Consider the following 20,807-nt stretch of genomic DNA (forward strand, 5'->3'; position numbering starts at 1 on the left):
GTTCAACTTTTAAAATGTTAAGCTTTTCCAAATAAAAAAAAAATCTTCCTTTTATATCTAAAATATGCCTTGGCCAGTTTTAAACTGCTTTGACCCATTTTTATAGCAATTTTGATAGTCCCTTGGTTAATCTTAATAAATTTCCCAAATCCTTAACAGTTGTTAACTTCACATGGCAGGAAGAAATGAATAAAGATGTGAATTTGTTCAGCTGTTGTCCAGATGGTTCCACTATACACATTTTGGAATGGTAATTATATAGATTTTCAAACCCCCGAGATGAAATAGGATTTCTTGAAGTAGTTTCTATAGTTTTATTGCAGATTGTTCAGAGCATTGAAGAACTGAAATATAGACATTCAAAGGTGTGTGTATGTGAAAGCAATATTACTTTCACTACTTTCACTGTTGAGGTAATATATATATTATTTTGAACTGTCACAAAGAAAGGAGATACAGAAATTTTACAAATCCAATTAAAATGTTTTGAAAAGAATGTAGTTATTATTTAGGAGAGCAACCATTTCTAACAAAATTTGCAGCATTGTATAAAGATCAACACATGCATAGTACAATAAACATAAATAGGCAATACACAACTTTAATTAATCACACCCATTATATTTATGCAATTTACTTTCTTTTTCTTTCTCTCCCTCAGTTTATATTTGTTTAAACTAGGAATAGCTCCACAAATCCAGGATTTGCTTGGAAAAGTAGACTTTACAGGTACTTTTAATCTTTAACTTTTTTGTATTGAGGAAATTTTATTTTTTGAAGCTTTTACTAATTCCTTAATTGGTTAACAGTGTTCTACACTTCCATCATTCTTTGTGTTTTTGTGCTGAAGTGGGTGTAAAGTAGCTATGTAAAAATGTGTTGTATTTTACAAAGAGATGCTGAGTAACAAACACTACAGTTATGTGTGCTACAGTATTTCTCATATAGAAAAAGGAGATAAGAATAACGTTTGTCCCATTTGTATATGTATATGTCATGCTTGATTTTGTCACTTAGTAATCTGGACAGGTTTTTTTTCTTGTATTGTAATCTTTCTTTCTTTCTTTCTTTCTTTCTTTCTTTCTTTCTTTCTTTCTTTCTTTCTTTTTCCTTCCTCTTGTCATGAATATTTAGAGGAAGAAATAAGTAACATGCGGAAGGAACTGGAAAAATATGGTATACAGATGCCATTATTTAGTAAAATTGGGGGCATCTTGACCAGTGAGCTTTCAGTGGATGAAGCTGCATGTAAGTTCCCCAAAGTGTTGGGAGATGCTATTCTAACCTGTTTCCTAAAAAGAGAATGATATTCCTGGAAGCTGCTTTAATTTTAAATATGAAGTGACTATCAAATTTACCAAGTACCTACAGTAACTAGAACAAGGGCACGAAGTACTTGTTTTTGCAACTAGCTATTTTAGTGTGTTATGAACTTTTTAAAGATTTACATATTTTAAAATTTTGTTTGCTATCCACATTGTGAGTTAGAAGCAGAACATCAAAAATCAGAAAAGTATCATTAACCATATCATAGCATTCAAAATAGTTAAGCTTAAAAATGTAACTACCAAGGAAAAAAATAACAAACCCTTCATCTAATTGTTTTCTAATGATCTCTTGGGATAGTTTTTCTTTTGGTTTAGCTATGAATATTCGTGGCCTAAAAATGAAACAGGAAAGGAATAAGGATTTCATTCAGATATCCATACCTTGGATATTCTGGTGAAGCATTTTTATTTAGGTCAGGGGTTCCCAACCCCTGGGCCACAACCCACTATTGGACCACGAGCCATTCGGAACTGGGCTACAGAAGCAGCAGGAGAGCACGCACATCCCCACTTGCATGAGCACTGGACAACCACATGCACACACACTACATGTGCACAAGCAGCAAGCGCATGGGTCTGCTGTTCACACAAATGGAGCTGTGCATGCGCTTTCCAGCCGCTCGTTTGGAACTATCCCTGGTCTGCAAAGCCGGAAAGATTGGGGAACTCTGATCTAGGCTGATCTGTTCTGATTTTAAAAAAAAAGCAACCTTCGGGAGTATGTCTTTGCATACTCCCCTTTTGCTTGCTGTCGTGTTTTGTATGAAACCAGACTGTTAAATAGAAATTGTGGAGAAACCAAATTGTAAAAGTATGATAGTTAATAACAAATATTTTGGAAATTTTAATTCACTCAGACTTTTATCTTTAAATATTGAACTATTATTCTGGGTTATTCTTTTTTCAGTGCATGCTGCAGTTATTGCAATTAATGAAGCTATTGAGAAGGGAATTGCAGATCAGACGATCAAAACATTGCAAAATCCTTATGCCAAGTTAGTAAATGTGGATGATAATTTTGCCTATGAATATCAGAAGGAACTTTCTGGAGCAAAAAAGAAAAAACAAGAGAATGCAAAACTTAAGGTGAAGAAATAAATTATTTATTATTAACTGTATGATGTAAAAGTAAGTTGTCACAGAATAATTAAAACACTGTCTTAAATATGCAAGTTTGTAAAACTTAAAATGTCAAATTTATTAATTCTAGTAAATAATTTTTTGCACATAAAATAAGTTTGCTTTATTTGTATGCCATGTAATTGCCCAAAAGATCAATCTTATCACATATTAATATATTAATAAATGAGGAAAAAATGCCTGTACAAAAATACATAAAGGAACCAAACACAATAAAAAAGATAAATCTAAATGCAGACCTGCTAACTGGTACATTCCTGGGGTGTGGTGATATGGGAAGAAATAATAGCCTGGCCTCAAAAGGTGCCTGGAAGAGTAAAGCATTATCTAATTCGGGTTGGTTCATTTTTTCCTCTCTAGGAAAACATAGCTTGAATGCAAATAGGGAGGGGGCGGACAATTTACAAAAATGTCTTAGACAGATGTTTTCTGTCTGTCTTATTCACATGACTATAAAAGGGAGGAGGAGGAGAATCAAAACCAGGCTTGTAAGATTTTATTACTATAGCCAATCTAAATAAAAGTACAGTATGAAAAGTCTATTTCTTATTCTGGTCTTATTCTGGTGTTCTAGGTAGACCTGGTAGGGCTGACACCTATTAAAATGAGATTAAGTAATACAGTTTATTTTTCAATCGCCAGAGAATATTTAAAAAGGAGGCCCATTTACCAATTCTACTGTGCCAAAAGTGTAATGAAGATTAAGAAATACAATATAGACTGTTCAATTTATATTCCAATTTGGTTCAGTATAGGAAATTTAAAATATTAGAATGGTATTACAAAGATATTAGTTTAAAAAACTGAATATATCTTTAAATTACATAATATTTTTTGGAATTTCTCACTAATCACTATGTAAAGAATTACATTATTCTACATGAGGAAGGGGTAGCAAAGAAAATAATTATTCTTACAGGAAAGATAGTTACCTTAGATTTATTTTTGAATTATAAATAAATGATCAGTTTCTGTTTATAAAGTAACTATTGATATAATGAAAAGACTCAGGAATATTATAACTTGTGTTTGAGAAGTAATTATTTCTTTCTAAATTCAGTCAAAATATATCTTTTGTGTGTTACATGCCTTCGTATGTGAGTTTCCCTCCCCTATGTGTTCATCACCTCCTTTTTGAAATCAGGAATAACTGTCCTTCTTTCTGTAATGGTAATTGTTTCTAGAGTGACTCAATTTTGGAAGAGGAAAGAGATGTATATGAAGAATTGCTTACACAAGCTGAAATCCAGGGAAACATCAATAAGGTCAACCGTGAGTATTCTTCCCTCTTGTGAAAACATTGATCCCTGACATACCCACTCTTAATATTAGTGGGAAGTACCAGTGTGTATTATTTTCTCACACTGGCATAGATTATTATTTCATCAGTAATGTGTCAATCTTTCAGAGATACTTTGCTGTTATACCACTAATCCTGGACATTCTTCTTTGCCCTTTTGCATTCTCAATAACAATAGAAACATAATGATTCTAGTCTGCTTTACCTATCTTTTTCTCCTCTTCTGCCAGCTGCAAAGTTCTGTAAATTTTGACCCCTCTTACATATTGCATTTTAGTGTTGGATTTAAGAAGTGTCTATTCTGAAGTGTCCTTGCATGCTTGCCGAGGAGGATTTGATGCAAGTTCTCTTAAACAACTGCATGTATCAAAAGGCTAAAAGAAAAAAAAACCCCTTTATAATATTTTGCTTTCTGTAAGCATTGTTTTCCTTTCAGTTCACATAGCTTTAGCCCAAGTGAATGAGGCTATTGACATGCAAGATGAAGTGGCACTAATGGCAGGCTTGAACGACCCAGCTCTGAGCCTGCTTGAAGTTCTGCTGCAAAATTCCTCCTGGTACCTAGCACGGTTATTTGATACTAAAGAGCAGAGAACACAGGTAACTGATTATAACGTGCTAGAGTGACACCGAAATCGCTTAACTTTAAAGTGTGATTTCAGTCTTGATACTTTGGCCTTCTTACAAATAGAGAAGAGGGGATTTCAAAATACTTTATATATGATATTGCATAATTTACTCTTAACTTGGAAATATAATATTTTCTAAGGTTAGATATAAACAGAAAAATCTAACTTAATTTCAAAAGTGTCAAACTGTTTATTCTAAGAAATATTTCTGACTATTTGCTTTATGAAAGGACACCATATTTTTTTTATAAGAGCAGCCTAATACTGATGTCCCTAAAGCTGGTATCCACCTAATAGTTTTGATAATTATGGTATTGATTACTTATTTGCCTTTTAATTAAAATACAGTAAGAAATGTTTTCCCCCTAATCTGTTAGATAGCAGGGGTTCCAATTATCCTCGACAAAAATGAGATACAGAATGAAGTTAGTGTTGCCAATGAGGAATCAGACTCTCACAAATTTAGTGAGTAACTTGCTAATTTTCACTTATAACTTCACCTCATGGTAAAATTTAAGATTAAGCAGTTATAATGATAAAATATGAGTCCAGTTATATTTTATCTAAGTTAGTTCCATGGTGCTTTTTGTCATTTTTGCTTTGTTGTCACATTGCTTTCATTATTTGGTTCAGTAGCTAATTCCCCCTCCCCCTCCCCCCATACACACACTATTGTGTTCTTAATCCAGTTCATTTACTGGGTTAATTACACTTTGCTGCATAACAGATAGAATTTACTTACCCATCTCAGTTACTTTGTATTGTTACCTTAGTGTGGCAACAAATAGAATTCTGAAAGTATGGCATGCTTCTATAATATATTACTTAAAAGGGAATATGCATAATTTATAGTTGAAGTTCTTTTTCTTTGAACACTACGTTTAAGAGGGTTCTAAATTTGCAGTTGCCTTTCTGTCAATTGCTCTTTGCTTCTTGAGATATTAGAGATTTTCTTCTAGGCGTTGATTTGAGCTCACTTTTCATTTCATGCTTTCTTTGGTTTAACCTAAGAGCAATTTATTCTCCATAATGTTTGAATCAAATTCTTGAATATAATCCATTTTTGTTTGTTATATATCCATCAGTTGACTTATTGATCAGAATTTCTTTATTAGCATATCTGTATTTTGTTCCACTATTTTGAAACACTAAATGAAAATATTAATTATATAAAGGAAGCCATTAGTTTTATGGTTGTGTTGTTCTTCAGTCTAAGAATGTAATTATATTACATGTAGTGGGTTATCCAGTAGAGCCTTATATATTTGGAGTAATCAAAGCACATGTGCAGCAGCTCTTGCCTGATATAATTTCCCATTTATTTCAGCATCTATCTCAGGTTGTGAATGTATCAGAAAATTAGTTGCATTTGCTGATTTTAATGTAACATGTTAAGCATAGAATTTTAAAGACTGCTGTTTTATTTTGAAGAGAAAACAACCTTCTGTCCTTTATACTAATCCAGCCCTCACATACAAGTTATTATTGAGTTGTTCACTTTTCTTATTAACTTGATCTTTGATTATATTAATTTTAAAAAGAAGCATTAGATTATGCTTCTTAAATTTGAAATAACCAAAGGTTAAGGAAATAAAATTATTTTAATTAAATTATTTCATAAAAACCTGTCAAATTAGTCAATTAAATATAAAGTATAAGCTTGCATAATTATAAGCACCTTTTGCTTAGAATGGGTTTTTTTAAGATTTTTTTTCCTTTTGGTAGTTTTCAACAGATTTCTGTGGCATAATTAGCTTCAAACAAAAGACTTAACAATTTTCTTCTTCTATAATATTAGAAATACCAAATATACAATCTGTATAGTAGTATGCAGTGTAACAGAGTTAACTGGGTTTTCGGATATTTCTATTTTTTGACACTAGAACTTATTGCAGTTGACAATATTAACATTGCAATTCGTAACTGTGACTCAAACATGACTATTGCTGCTTTAATGAAACCTGAAGCCCAGTTACCTGAAGTTTACCCTTCTGCTGCCTCTGTCTATCAGACTGAACTCTTCAATCTTCAGCAACAGAATGCTATGGTAAGATGGAAGCTGTTTGAATATTTTATTTTATTTATTTATTTTAATTCCATTTATATCCCGCCCTTCTCCGAAGACTCAGGGCGGCTTACAAGAATATGTTCCCAAACCCAACTTATTGGAAAATAGATATAATAAATATCTATAATTTCTTCTATGACTTTTAAGCATGCACTTTCTGCAAAGACTTGTATTAATTCTTGGTTATCAGTGTATTCAATTTAGAAGATAAATTAAAAAAATACCAGATTTTTTAAATGTATAGGTTTGTTTCTAAAATCATAATGTTTTCCTAACTTAATAGTTCTGTTCTTGTACCATGTTTTATCTCACAAATTTTGGTCAAAATTAGCTGACTAATTTTGCTGCTGGTTTTAACATACCAAAATTTCTTTAAGTTTAGGATGGACTTAGCATCCCTGACAACTTAGTTCTTGGTCATCCTGACCCACCTTAAGAAATCCTTTCTTTGCTATTAATAGTTGGTCAGCAATATTTTTCTATCGCAGAGACCTTGTCAGGCCTCTTTCTACTTCAGATTTTGCTGCTTGCAGGTCAGCAGTGGTTCTATATTTGAACAATTTAGCTGCTGTAGCTGGGAGGCAGTATGTGCTTTCAAAGCAGTTGTTCTTGCAACAGGATTGATTTTTCTAATTTTCCTGTCAAAATTAGTACAGAGAAGGAAAAAAGGAAGAAAAGGGGTAAAAAAAGATGATATGGAGTGTTTGAAGAAAAGATAGCATGGAGAAAAGCAAAGAGAGTAAAATGCCTATAAAAACATTTGCTTGTTCATTGTTTTTTTGTTAATAAAATAAAAAATGAAATAAAATTAAAATATATATGTAATTCAGAGATATATGTAAGCTAATCATTTTTTATTTTCCAATAGTTAAAGTTGGGCTTTCTTATTTTTTTTAGGAATTCTAATTTTGAGTAAGCAAAACTTGACGTCTACTGTGTACTGTGAATGAAAATAATTCTCAAATGTTTATTGAGGCAATACTTTAGGTCAGTTAAGATGTTTGTAAATGATATGTAAGTTTTTGCATTTCTACAATGAAATTTAAAAGCTTACACATTATTTTGTAAAATGCACTTTGCTTACTAGATGTATTACTTTAATAATGGTATTTGGTTTTTTCAGGGTTAAACCATAACTCATTTTTCACATATTGAAAACTTTGTTTTCTTGCTGATCTGAATATATTTCTACAGAAATACTTAGCTCATGATGAACTGTCTATTGCTGTTGAAATGCTGTCAGCTGTCGTGCTGTTAAATCAGGCTTTGGAAAGCAAGAACATAGAGACAATAAAAGCACACCTCAGCAACCCATCCATTGGCTTTAACAATGTGGAGGAAGAGAACTTGCAACGGTAAAAACATTAATTACAGATGTATTTCTGTGACTTATTTACCACTTATATTTTAAGAAGATTGTTTAATTACACAAATTCTATAGTTTAATGGTACTTTACCGTATGGTTCATTAAACTATGATAATCTTTTAGCTAATCTAATTCTAGGTTACAGTACAATACAAACAACTTTCTAATTATTACTTTGCAGTTATGCTGACACCTTGCTGTCTGTTAAATTAGAGGCTTTGTCTCAAGGACAACAATATTTAAGCTGGAATGACATCCAGAACTGTATTGACATGGTTAATACACAAATTCAAGAAGAAAACGATAGTAAGTATTCTGGTACATTTAACTCTTGGTTCATACATTTCAATAATAAAATGCTGATCAGTATATAATATATGCTAAATAGCATTAATTTATTAACAATACTCAGTTCATTTTAAAAAAATTCCAGGATTGTGAGATTGCAAAGCATGACAACAATTGGTGAACCAGAAAATACATGTTAAATGTTTTATAGTGTATTGGCAGAAAAAAACCCTCCCTTTTATTTATTGAATATAAGGAAGATCATCTTCACTTCCACTACCAAACCCTTTTAAAAAACAGTTTGGAGAGAATTCAGTTACAGTGGCAGAATGTTGAATTAATGGTAGACTTCCTATGCTTCAATTAAATGGAGCATCTTCGTTCCAAAAATAGCATGAAGTCAGTATATTGAAGAAAGTCATGCAATCTAGCTTTTATTGTTAGAATCAAGCAGATAATTTACAGATGTTCTGCAGATATTTGGAGAATTAGGCCAAAAGAAATGGGTTTCAAATTGCTCTTCCTCCAGTTATAGTTCACTCATTTATATTCTCATATTGATGTCCAATTAAAATAGCTTAAGATTACCAAGTAATTTTGATATGCTTCTTTCAACCAGCCATTCTTAAATAAAACTATATTTTCATGTATTTTAAAAATGTAACAATTAAAAACAATAATAAACGTGGAATTAGTTTAAATCACTTTGAATATTGATACATAACTACAGTTAAATTTATTTAATAGTATATTAACTATACACTTTTTTTAGAAATTTTGGCAGTGGGTCTTATTAATGATGCTATTGATCGAGGAAATCCAATAAGAACACTAGAAACCCTGCTGCTTCCCACAGCAAAATTGCAGAATGTAAAAGAAGCAAATGCCTGGCATTATCAAGCAGTTTTGAACAATGCAAAAACACGCAAATGTCAGGTAGACAATTTTCAGTACTTTTTTCCTATTTTGTCAAACTTTTTGATAATTCATTGCAATTATTTATTACAAAGATGTAAAACCCCCATAATCTCTCTCCCTCAAAATGTAGACAAAACATTTTGTTTTTGCATATTCTGTGCAGTATTGGGGTGCTAGGGAGTTATGAATTTTCCTCAGCTTGACATTTTCAAATATATAATTGTCTTCTCAGTAATGAATTTGAAGAGACTATGAGGTCTGTTATGCATTGTTTAAATACTATTGTACCAGTATCACAATTTTAATAAAATTCTTAGGATTGGCTTTTTAAGAATTTACACAATGGATTTGGGGGTAACTAACAAATTCCTTGCATCCTTGTGGATGTTTCATTCTGTAACAGATAAATGCTTAGGTTAAGATGGTGATCTGAGAATGGGCAGTTTGTAATCTTACACATAACTCAACCCTGCTTTACACCCATGTCTACAGTGAAGGAAAAAATTATTTGATCCCCTGCTGATTTTGTACATTTGCCCACTGACAAATTTTAATTTTAATGGTAGATTTATTTTAACTGAGAGATAGAATAACATCAGAAAATCCAGAAAAACACATTTCAAAAAAGTTATAAAATGATTTGCATTTTAATGAGTGAAATAAGTATTTGATCCCCTATCAATCAGCAAGATTTCTGGCTCCCAGGTGTCTTTTATATGGGTAATGAGCTGAGATTAGGAGCACTCTCTTAAAGGGCGTGCTCCTAATCTCAGCCTGTTACCTGTATAAAAGACACCTATCCACAGAAGCAATCAATCAGATTCCAAACTCTCCACCATGGCCAAGATCATAGAGCTCTCCAAGGATGTCAGGGACAAGATTGTAGACCTACACAAGGCTGGCATGGGCTACAAGACTATCACCAAACAACTTGGTGAGAAGATGACAATGGTGCAATTATTCACAAACGGAAGAAACACAAAATAACTGTCAGTCTCCCTTGGGGCTCTCTCGTGGAGTTTCAATGATCATGAGAACGGTAAGAAATCAGCCTAGAACTACATGGGAGGATCTTGTCAATGATCTTAAGGTAGCTGGGACCATAGTCACCAAGAAAACAATTGGTAACACACTACGCCGTGAAGGACTGAAATCCTGCAGCACCTGCAAAGTCCTGTTGCTCAAGAAAGCACATGTACAGGCCCAGCTGAAGTTTGCCAATGAACATCTGAATGATTCAGAGGAGAACTGGGTGAAAGTGTTGTGGTCAGTTGAGACCAAAATCAAACCCTTTGGTAGCAACTCAACTTGCCGTGTTTGGAGGAGAGGGATGCTACCTGTGACCCCAAGAATACCATCCCCACCGTCAAATATGGTGGAAGCATTATGCTTTGGGGGTGTTTTTTTGCTAGGCACAGGACAGGACAACTTCATTGTATCAAAGGGACGGTGGAGGACACCATGTAACATCAAATCTTGGGTGAGAACTTCCTTCCCTCAACCTTGGCATTGAAAACGGGTTGTGGATGGGTATTCCAGCATGGCAGTGACCCAAAACATGGCCAAGGCAACAAAGGAGTGGCTTAAGAAGCAGCATGTTAAGGTCCTGGAATGGCCTAACCAGTCTTCAGACCTTAATCCCATAGAAAATCTGTGGAGGGAGCTAAAGGTTCAAGCTGCCAAACATCAGCCTTGAGACCTTAATGACTTGGAGAGGATCTGCAAAGAGGAGTGAGACAAAATCCCTCCTGAGATGTGTGCAAACCTGGTGGCCAACAACAAGAAATGTCTGACCTCTGTGATTGCCAGCAAAGGTTTTGCCACCAAGTACTAAGTCATGTTTTGCGAAGGGGTCAAATATTTATTTCAATCATTAAAATGCAAATTTATAACTTTTTTGAAATGCATTTTTCTGGATTGTTTTGTTGTAATTCTGTCTCTCACTGTTAAAATAAACCTAGCATTAAAATTACAGACTGATCATTTCTTTGTCAGTGGGCAAACGTACAAAATCAACAGGGGATCAAATAATTTTTCCCCTCACTGTATCTACATGAGAAAAGAATCACAGCATATTGTGAAAACATGAAATCTGTTGCATACTTATGAAAGGATATAGCTGTCCTGTCCTGCAGTCCTATGATGCAAAAGTGGAATTACTCTTTATTTTTTTATTTCTTACTACAGGGGTGTGTTACTCAAGGACCAGAACAAAAAGTAAATTTTATTTCATTTATATTTAAATTTAGCTAAAATATAGTTAATATGTTACATGCACAATAGTTTTTTTCATGTCATATTAAAGATTATAATTTGATATCATCTATGGAGAGTTTCAGTCCGGATCATGGTTGTTGCATAACAGATAGATTAGTCTGAACTAATTCTTCCATTTTCCCACCCCTACCCCAACATCCAGTCAGATGAAGTTTCTTGGATAAAAAGCAAAACATCTTCCTCAAGGGGAAAAAACATAGTCAAAACATTTGAAAGTCACATACTACTCTAGGGTTTAGATTGTGCACAACTCTGTTTATTATGTTTGCCATATTGTCTAGCTGCTATTATGTCAAGCAGTACATGCAGTCTTCCAGTTTAGCAATACAATTTGGGAAATGCCCATAAACCAGGACAAATAAGGCTGTACAAATCATCTGGAAGACTGATTTCCTTGTGGCATAGCTACATGGAATGTACCACTTCTCAAAGAATTTTGGGACCTACATCCTTTAGGGCTTTGTGCAGCTGGACAACTTGTAGTATGTCTGTGGTACTGAAAGGCCTTCCATTGAGACTCAGAATGTGAAAAGCTCTTGAAGCCATCATTTTCCAAATGTTTGTGTAACCAGTAGCTTCAATGCTTAAATGAAGTGTGTGTGCATGTGTTTTCATTGCTACCTTGTTTATTTTTTTAAAAAAGGATTAAATATTAAGATGGTCCACAAGTTGAAGATTAGTTAATTAATCTGATAATTAATAGCATTCAAATTTAGCCAAATAATCATTAAAACTAAACATTAAATCATAACAGTAGTTACTTTTTGAGATTTTTTAGAAATATAACATTGCTTAAACTTAAAGAATCACTCATTGCTGCAGAAAAAGCCCAGGCTTATTTATTTTTGTTGTCAATTATAAAGATACGCTACAACCAAAACATGATCAAACCAAACTAAAAATGTGTAACTTTTAACCCTGTTAATGAAACATTTTCCTGAGTGGTATAATAATGAATAGCTTTAAGTATTTACATATAATTTGATGTTTTGACATTATAAAAATAGAAGTCTTAAACAGGTAATTTTGTCAAAAAAATTATGTATCTGTAACCTTTTCAAATATCATAAGAGAGGCATGTCATGTTTTTTCTTCCTGAGCTATTTTAACCATGGTGAGATAGGTCTTGGTGTTGTCATTGACTTTGGACATCAAGAAATAAAGGAAAGGATCAAGACAACTATTCAGGCTGCTTAGACATAAAGCAATCAGATAAAAGAAATATAAATTATCTTTAGAACTGTAATAATAATTCAGATGATGAGCAATCAGTATAACATTGCTGGGAATATAAGAAATAGCAAAAATGCTGAGGACAAGAAGAGTAACTTTGATGTACCAGAACCACTTTTGTTCATAAGCCTTTAGTGTTTGAATAATTGAAATGTAACAAAAAATAACAATGCAAAGTGGAATCATAAATCCAAATACTGCAAGTAAGATAAAATAGTAGTGTTGGAAAGGGAGCATAGTTTCACAGACATTAAAAACATCATGGCAGGTAATGATATTTAGCTGGTCCAGATGATAGCTTTGTTTCATGATTATCAAAGGCAACATGTATAAAAAAACCACTGTCCATACTACCCCACAAGTTAAAGTAGCTAAGAACTGTTTAGGTAGAGTCCTGAAGGTAAATGGGTGAACAATGGCCATGTAACGGCTGATGCTGATACCAGTGAGAAGCAGGGTGGAGCAGTACGTATTTCCATAGAAGACAGCAGTCATGATCCGACACATTGCTTCTCCGAATATCCAGTTATTGCCATTCAGGTGGTATACAATTCTGAATGGTAGCATTATACAGAAAAGGAAATCTGAAATAGCCAAATTTGTGTAGAATATGGCAGTACGGACTGATCTGATTCTGAGAAATAGCATCCACAGTGTTACGACATTGGCTGGTACTCCTATTAAGACAACAGCTATGTATATAGCTGGTAACATCTTCACACTCAGTGAGCTAGTAAGGTATTCCATGGTGATATTATTTACTTTCAATGATGAGATGTTGGATATCTCCATAGGACACTTTTCTTTTTTGTGATTGGTCAGTCCATCTAGGGTGGAAATAGGTATCGGCTCATACATGTCTTGCGGAGTGCCATAGAAAGTCTTAATTGGGTGCAATTTATCATATCGAAAGTTTAAGCTCCTGTTGCCACATTTGTTTTCTAAAAATTGGGGGGGAAAGGAAATGTAAATGTACAACAGAAATAAGCAGTGGTTTTTAAAAATTACTTTCTCCATGAAGATTTATTCCACAAGTATTAACAACAGAATGACATTTCTAAATTAGTTTAAGAAAGAAAACAGAGGAGTGGAAAAGAACCCTGTTTATCAAATAAGCTTTGTTTCTTCTGCATTATGTTGGGGAATAAAATTAGTTGTGTTTAGGATTACAACTTTAGACTATTCAAGTGATACTTAAGATAATAGAAAATTGTACTCTTTCCTCCAGAACTTCACATCAGGTCTTGATTTATATTAGTTGATTATCTGTAATATAGCAAATAGCCTGCTGTAGTTCAGGAAAACTTATGTCTTTTAGTAAAATTTGTTAATTTGAATTGATGGAACAGTTGGCCAGTCTGTCTTGTCTACCTATCTACCTCTAGCAAACGAGCAATCTACAGCTCTTAGCCAGGTTTCAAAAGTTCTTGGCAAGACTGTGCAGGCCACTGTTAAGAGTTATTTGCCCCTTTAAGTCTGCTACTCTGCAGTGGGAGAAGAAGGGTAAATAACTCTTAGTGGAAGATAAAGACATTGAAAGGTGGGAGAATGAGAATTGGCTCTGTAAAATCCTGCAGTTCTCAATGGATTGAAGTTAGTCCTTTGACTTATGACCACAATTGAGCCCAAAATTTCTGTTGCTAAACGAGACAGTTGTTAAGTGAATTTTGCCCCATTATATGACTTTTCTTGAAACAGTTATTAAGTGAATCACTGAAGTTATTAAGTTAGTAACATGGTTGTTAAGTGAATCAGGCTTCCCCATTGACCTTGATTTTCAGAAATTCACAAAAGACTGAGTGGCTGTGCATACCGGCATCTCGGGTCAACCAGACTATTCCATCTCTAACGATGGGGGGTGAGGTGTTACCCCCCATTGATAGGGCTCGCAACTTGGGCGTCCTCCTGGATTCGCGGCTCAATTTTGAAGATCATATAGGAGCCGTGACCAGGGGGGCTTTTGCCCAGGTTCGCCTGGTGCGCCAGTTGCGACCCTATCTGGACCGAGATGCCCTACGCACAGTCACTCATGCGCTCGTGACCTCCCGTTTAGACTACTGCAACGCTCTCTACATGGGGCTGCCCTTGAGGACCACCCGGAGGCTTCAGCTGGTGCAGAATGCGGCCGCGCGAGTCGTGATGGGGGTCTCCCGATATTCCCATGTAACACCTCTACTCCGTGAGCTGCATTGGCTTCTGGTTGCCCTTCGGGTGAGATTCAAGGTGCTGGTGATGATCTATAAAGCCCTAAATGGCTTGGGTCCGGGATATTTGAGGGAACACCTGCTGCCAGCATCAAGCTCCCTTCGTCCAGTGCGCTCCCATAGGGAGGGTCTTCTCAGGGTGCCGCCGGTTAAAGATTGCCGGCGGGTAACACCCAGGGGTAGGGCCTTCTCAGTGGGTGCGCCTGCCCTTTGGAACCAGCTGCCCGTAGAGCTTAGGACTGCCCCTGACCTCTGTTCATTCCGCCGGGACCTGAAGACCTGGCTCTTCGAGCTCTCTTGCCCAGGCTGAGAATTTTTAATTCTAATTTTAACTGGGTTTTTTATTTTCTCTCAGGGTTTCATTTAATCTTTTTTAATTTGTTTTAACTTTTGTATTGATTTTCTTTTTACTATCCTGTAAACCGCCCTGAGTCCTTCGGGAAAGGGCAGAATATAAATATAAATATAAATATAAATAAATAAATAAGACCTCGAGACACTGCAACCGTTATAAATATGAGTCAATTGCCAAACATTTGAATTTTGATCATGTGATCATAGGGATGCTACAACTGTTGTAAGTGTGAAAAACAGTCATAAGTAACTTTTTCAGTGCCACTGTAACTTTGAACGGTCACTGAATGAACTGTTGTAAGTTGAGGACTACCTGTATTCCAGAGGGAATGTAAAAAAAAACTATTCAAAACTACACTTAATAAATAGCTGAAGTGCTTAAGAACAAAAGGTATGTTTTTCCTTCTTTCTGAATTTACTTTTAAGTGATTGCTAATCCATGTATAATAGGACATACCAGTAAATGGTAATGCAATAATGTTTTCTATCCAAGTCCCGTGACTGAAAAAGCATTAATTTGAAAGGGAAGTTCATCTGATTTGAGATGTTGTTTAACAATCTATTTGAGCCTGTATGCTTGTTTTCTCTCATTAGATGACCTAATTCCCAACAAAATAAAAGGGGACAAGTTACTGACACACAAAAACACAGATATCCTACCTTTCCGGCACAAACAGGAGGACAGATAGAAAAAACTAGTTGTCAGTAGGAGCCAGGTTTTCATTGTAGCAGTGATCAATTCTTAATTTTCTAGAATGGGCATTTTAACTTGTAGAGTCTTGCTTAATCCCCATTTTAGTGAAAAATGCTCAAAGCATCAGATCTATTTACTGAACTCGTCCTGTATGAAGCAATTTTGCTGAAAATAGCTGATTTGTCCTTTTTGTAGTGAGAAGGGTATGATGCATCAGAATGCGGAAGTGGGCGTGACTGCTTAAACTTTCAGTCAACACGGACAAGAATTAACTCCTGAAGTACTATTAGTAGAGAGTAGAATATTTATGTTGTACAAATTGTGACTGAATTTACAAACATTTGTTTACATTTTACAGTGTCTCTTTACATTTTCATTGGAACAGAGTTACCAGACATGAAGGGCAAAAATATACAAAACCCCTGCTTTCTTCTAGTGGTTGAGTGGATTTTTACAGTCCAGATTTGGTAATCCTATCTACAACTGGAAAGAGAAGTTATAGCAAACAAGTTATAGCAAGCAAACAATATATTTTAACAAAATTGTATATGTCTGAGAGAATGAACTGCAGAATCAATTGGACTGTAAAAATAACATTATAGCGTTTTAATAAGGAATTTGTTCTTGGCACAAAGGAAGAACCGACTATTAAAACAGGATGCTGCTTCTTTGAAATGTAGATGCATCCATTGGTCACATCCTTAGCCATGGAGCTGTATTCCAGTCCAGGAGCTGTATACATAAAATATTTTCTGAATTATCTTTAGGAAGCTAAGATATAACAATAACTGAAAGAGATACAACTGGTCTTCCCTTTGGGAAACCTCTGTCTTTATACCAAATTTGCCTTAATTTTGGAGTCTTCTTGTTACCTTGCCTTTCTGTAGGCTAGTTTTGCCTTTCTTTTTCATATTCCTTGCTTAACTCTTTGTGCTGCTTTTTCTCAGGGCTACTTAGCTGCTTCCTTTCAAAAATAAGGGGTCCTTAGTGCTTTTGGAGATTGCTTGTTTTCTTGCAGATGTTTCATTACCTAGTTAATAACACTATTGATGTTACCTAGTTTGGGTAATGAAACATCTACAAGGAACCAAACTCAAAGACCACCAAGGACTCCTCATTTCAACCCTGACGTACAAATATTGTTTATTGGTCCTGTCAAGAAACTTGGAGTTACAAGCTAACTTTTCTTATGGTATCTGATTCAGCCTCATGTATGTTCTCATGTTTTTCACTTTTAAATACGATGCCTGCTTTTTTAATTATTATAACACCACTCAATCCATGTTTTACATAAGTTCAAACGTATAAGTAGAAAATTAGAATTATAAAAACTGAATATAACTCTCAATTATGGTTTTAAGAACAAATTAACACATCAGACTTATACATCTTATCTGATACAGTAAGGATAATGTGACTTACATGTACTGACATTGTTCTAGGCCAGTGATGGTGAACCTTTTAGAGACTGAGTGCCCCAAAACTGCCCCCTGCCCTGCCCCCGTTCTGCCCCCCTGCCCCACCCGTCCACAGGGTCATCCACCATCTCCACAGCCCATTGCAGCAAATCGCCCAGGTGGCCCAACAGCGTCACGGCAGCCATGCCCTCCACCTGCGTGCCGCAGCATCATCTGCACACGATGGGGCATGAGGGCGGAGTCTGCCCAGCTGCCATGTCCTTGGCTGCGCTGCTCCGTGCAGGCCATGTCCGGGCGCGATTCTCCTCTGGGGGGCTCCTGGTGAGTAGGGAGCTGCGGGGCAACGGTGAGTAGGGCTGGGGCAACGGTGCTCATGCCCACAGAGAGGGCTCTGAGTGCCACCTCTGGCACATGTGCCATAGGTTCGCCACCACTGTTCTAGACATTCTGTACAATAGAGATAATTCAAGGTAAGTTGTGTTGAGAATTAATGGTATTCTGGGAAGGAAAGGGAAAAGAGGCCTCCCTATGCCATTAATCCTTATCAGGCCTTTAATTTTCATAAGACAAATTCATACCAGTAGCCCCTTTTTAGAATAGTTTAATAATCTTGGGATATTTTGGTTGACTTCAGTTTTCAGAAATTGTAATGTTTAGGTTTATCTTTGTTTTAACCAGGAATCTCATGATGATTCATCCATGCTTTGGCTAAATGAAATACAAAATGGAATTGATGATGCTAACAGAAACTTGGAAGAGGCATCAAAATGTGAGAACTCATTGGAATCATTATATTAAGTCCTGCATCTTTTGCAGTCACTATACTAGATTTATTATTGACTTCAGCATGCCTTCTCAAATTAATCTTCTATCTTGGAACGTATTTTGGAAACTTGACTGTTGAAAGAATAGTACTTAACGTGCAACATCTTGTAACAGATGTGAGCTTCTAAAATGATTTCACAATTTCACTTCAATGACCTCCTAAATTTGAGAATTAGGCAATCAGTGACTAATAGTCATTATGGCTATATACACCCTACAAGCTATGTGTGGTTCTCACCACCAGTTGCTACAGAATGTGTTTGGAAAGATCATTTTGCATTTTAAACTTAAGGATTTTTCATAGATATGTATTTGGCCACTTTAGGACAGGATCTGGATAAATATCAGATGAGAACAAAAAGATATAGAAAACTTTGTGGGTTTTTTTGTCTACTATCTAGTTGATCTTCAGGATTTTGCAGCCAAGATTTGATAGCCATAATCAAATGGGTCTTTAGAAAAGAGTATTAAATAAATGAAAAGGAACTAAAAATTGGTCTTTAAGGTCTCAAGTATATTACCGATTAGTTGAGAGCTGAACAAAAATAAATGTTTTGCTGGGAACTTGCTGAGTATGTAGATGTTTGTCACAGTTCCCTATTAAACAGGCAAATACCTGTTATGAATCTTGCTCAGCATTAATTAAAATGCTTATTATATTTAGCACTGATGTCATTCAGTTCATTACAGTGCTGCATATATTGAAGGAAACCACCTTTTATTTGTAAGTGAATTAATTGATTACCTGAAATCATATAATTAATAAAATATTTGCTATGATAATTCTGAAAAGCTTCACAGAATGGCTTTAAATCATATCATAATATGAGAAATGCAAATTGTTGTTAAGTGGACTGCATCTGGGCTGCAAAAATTTAAATGATAATTTGATGATGACCAAAGGCTACAATTCTCTTAGACAGCCGCGTCTTGCTTAGTTGGACCAGATACAGGCTTCTGTTTTTGCCTTTCACTGGTGCTTGTTTAGATTGTTACAATCTAGATACGGAAAGCATGGTATTATGTGCATTAAGCATAGTTGGGGGGGGGAAGTCGAAGTTATTTGTATTTTTAAAATATGCCAGTTTACATGTGGTGATATATCCGTGTTCTTTGTGTTAAAAGGTGATAAGCAATAAAGATACAAATACTTTTTGTAATACCTTAAGACAGGAATTCATTCCTCTATTCTTTCCTGAAAAATGAAGCCATGGACTTTGAAACTAAATATTTATATTCTTTGGGAGCATTGTTCCCAATGTTCCAGGCCAAATGCACTCCTAAGATGTTACATTCTGGAATGTAAACAATCTGTAAATACTTTGTATCTCAACCTTTTTCTATGCAATCATATAAAATGGTCATCAGAAATTAATAGGATTTCTTGAGTGGGGAGGAAAAAGAATAAATACCAAACCCAACATTAAAAATGAAAAATAAGTTGCCAAAATTTGAGTCTCTCAAATCTAAGAGGAGAAACTCTTGGGCTGAAGCAAGCTATAGAGTCTTCTCAGTATCGTACATTACTTTAGAACAGAAGAATGAGGAATTTCAAGGTTCCAACTTCCCTCCCTCCCTCCCTCCTCTTGACAATTATTGCTTCATCTAGAAAACCAGCACATCTGGGAAGAATCTGGAGAGAATCCCTTATCTTGATTAATTCTCTTTTCAGTGTGTGAAGGAATATTAAATACTGCTTTGTTACCTACATTCTGGAATGAGTTCATGAAAGGCTGTGTACCATATGGTGCTTCTAAATGTGTAGTTCAGAAATGTCAAACTTAGCGGCATAGGACTGAACGTAGTCACTTGAAAATCTTGGATGCATTCCCCAGAACCCCTTCAATAGTTACCCTGAATTGTAATGTGTTACCTTGAATGTTTAATATAACAGAAGGACAGAACAGTTAAATACTTGGAATGTAATTGCATTAACTGTATTTAATTATAATGTATATTAATATAAACTAAATATAGCTTTTGTCACAGGCCCTGTCTTTGCCTTGCATATACCTAGTTTATACTATAAATTTGGCCAAAGATCTTTGTTCAGGAGTCATTTCAGTGTTATATACAGTTCCATGGCAATTTATCACCCAGACTTTTACAGTCATTAATAAATGCTTCAGTACATTCATATACATGTCTACGCATTCGTGCACAAAACATGTTCCCATTTAATTTTATATGTTAAAATTAGATTTATAATAAAATAAAATTAGTCTTTGAAACTAATGTGTAAATTGAACTTTCTGATTGGTTGACATGAATTGGAGTAGAAAGTCAACTGTACCACCATCCTATATTAATCTGTAATGTTGCTTTTGTGCATCCTTTTCAACCTTTGCCATGCCCTGCCCCCCTCTTACTCTTCCTGATCCTCCCCGTACTCCTATGCATTCCCTTGCTTCCTCCTCCACCCACAGCAGCCACTTACCTGTCTGTGAGTTTCAGCCTTTCAGCTTTCTACCATTTCCCCACTGACTTTGTTTATAGGAAGTCAGCAGGAAGGTGCCTCTTTCTAACACACATAGGATTCATTTAACAATGACTATTACTGTAGGAATTGCCATAGCCCTTTACAACTGCATCACTTAGCAATAGAATTTTGATCCCAATTGTCACCATAAATCAAGGACCACCTATAACTTAATATTATTGCTTTTCTCTTTAAAAAGACAGACAACCTTTAATACAGGGATGGGGGAGTGCAGAAAGCAAAAAATTGCAGATTGCCTATTCTTCGTATAAGATATTGTGGGAA

At 35.1% G+C, this 20,807-nt stretch overlaps 2 protein-coding genes across 4 annotated transcripts in view; one reads left to right on the top strand and one right to left on the bottom strand.

Annotated features, from left to right (window-relative positions):
• IQGAP2 (IQ motif containing GTPase activating protein 2) overlaps nt 1-20,807 on the top strand; it is a 174,025-nt gene that overhangs the window by 116,809 nt on the left and 36,409 nt on the right. The window contains exons 6-15 of one of the 3 annotated variants that reach the window (XM_083354736.1): nt 662-729; nt 1,135-1,248; nt 2,236-2,414; nt 3,653-3,740; nt 6,281-6,444; nt 7,660-7,820; nt 8,014-8,138; nt 8,893-9,056; nt 11,226-11,255; nt 17,897-17,987. In XM_083354736.1, coding sequence (XP_083210862.1) covers nt 662-729; nt 1,135-1,248; nt 2,236-2,414; nt 3,653-3,740; nt 6,281-6,444; nt 7,660-7,820; nt 8,014-8,138; nt 8,893-9,056; nt 11,226-11,255; nt 17,897-17,987 — 1,184 coding nt within the window. Of the gene's footprint in view, nt 1-661; nt 730-1,029; nt 1,249-2,235; nt 2,415-3,652; nt 3,741-6,280; nt 6,445-7,659; nt 7,821-8,013; nt 8,139-8,892; nt 9,057-11,225; nt 11,256-17,896; nt 17,988-20,807 lie in introns of all 3 variants that reach the window. The other 2 variants (XM_083354738.1, XM_083354737.1) reach the window with 2 other exon arrangements.
• On the bottom strand, nt 11,905-16,676 carry F2RL2 (coagulation factor II thrombin receptor like 2). Its single transcript, XM_083354748.1, has 2 exons — nt 15,767-16,676; nt 11,905-13,489 (listed from the first exon to the last, which is right to left on the bottom strand). Exons 1-2 carry the CDS (start codon nt 15,828-15,830, stop codon nt 12,396-12,398), a joined length of 1,158 nt encoding a protein of 385 aa, XP_083210874.1. The 5' UTR covers nt 15,831-16,676; the 3' UTR covers nt 11,905-12,395.

Source organism: Vipera ursinii, assembly GCF_947247035.1.
Source record: "Vipera ursinii genome assembly, chromosome: 2".
Taxonomy (NCBI): Eukaryota; Metazoa; Chordata; class Lepidosauria; order Squamata; family Viperidae; genus Vipera; species Vipera ursinii.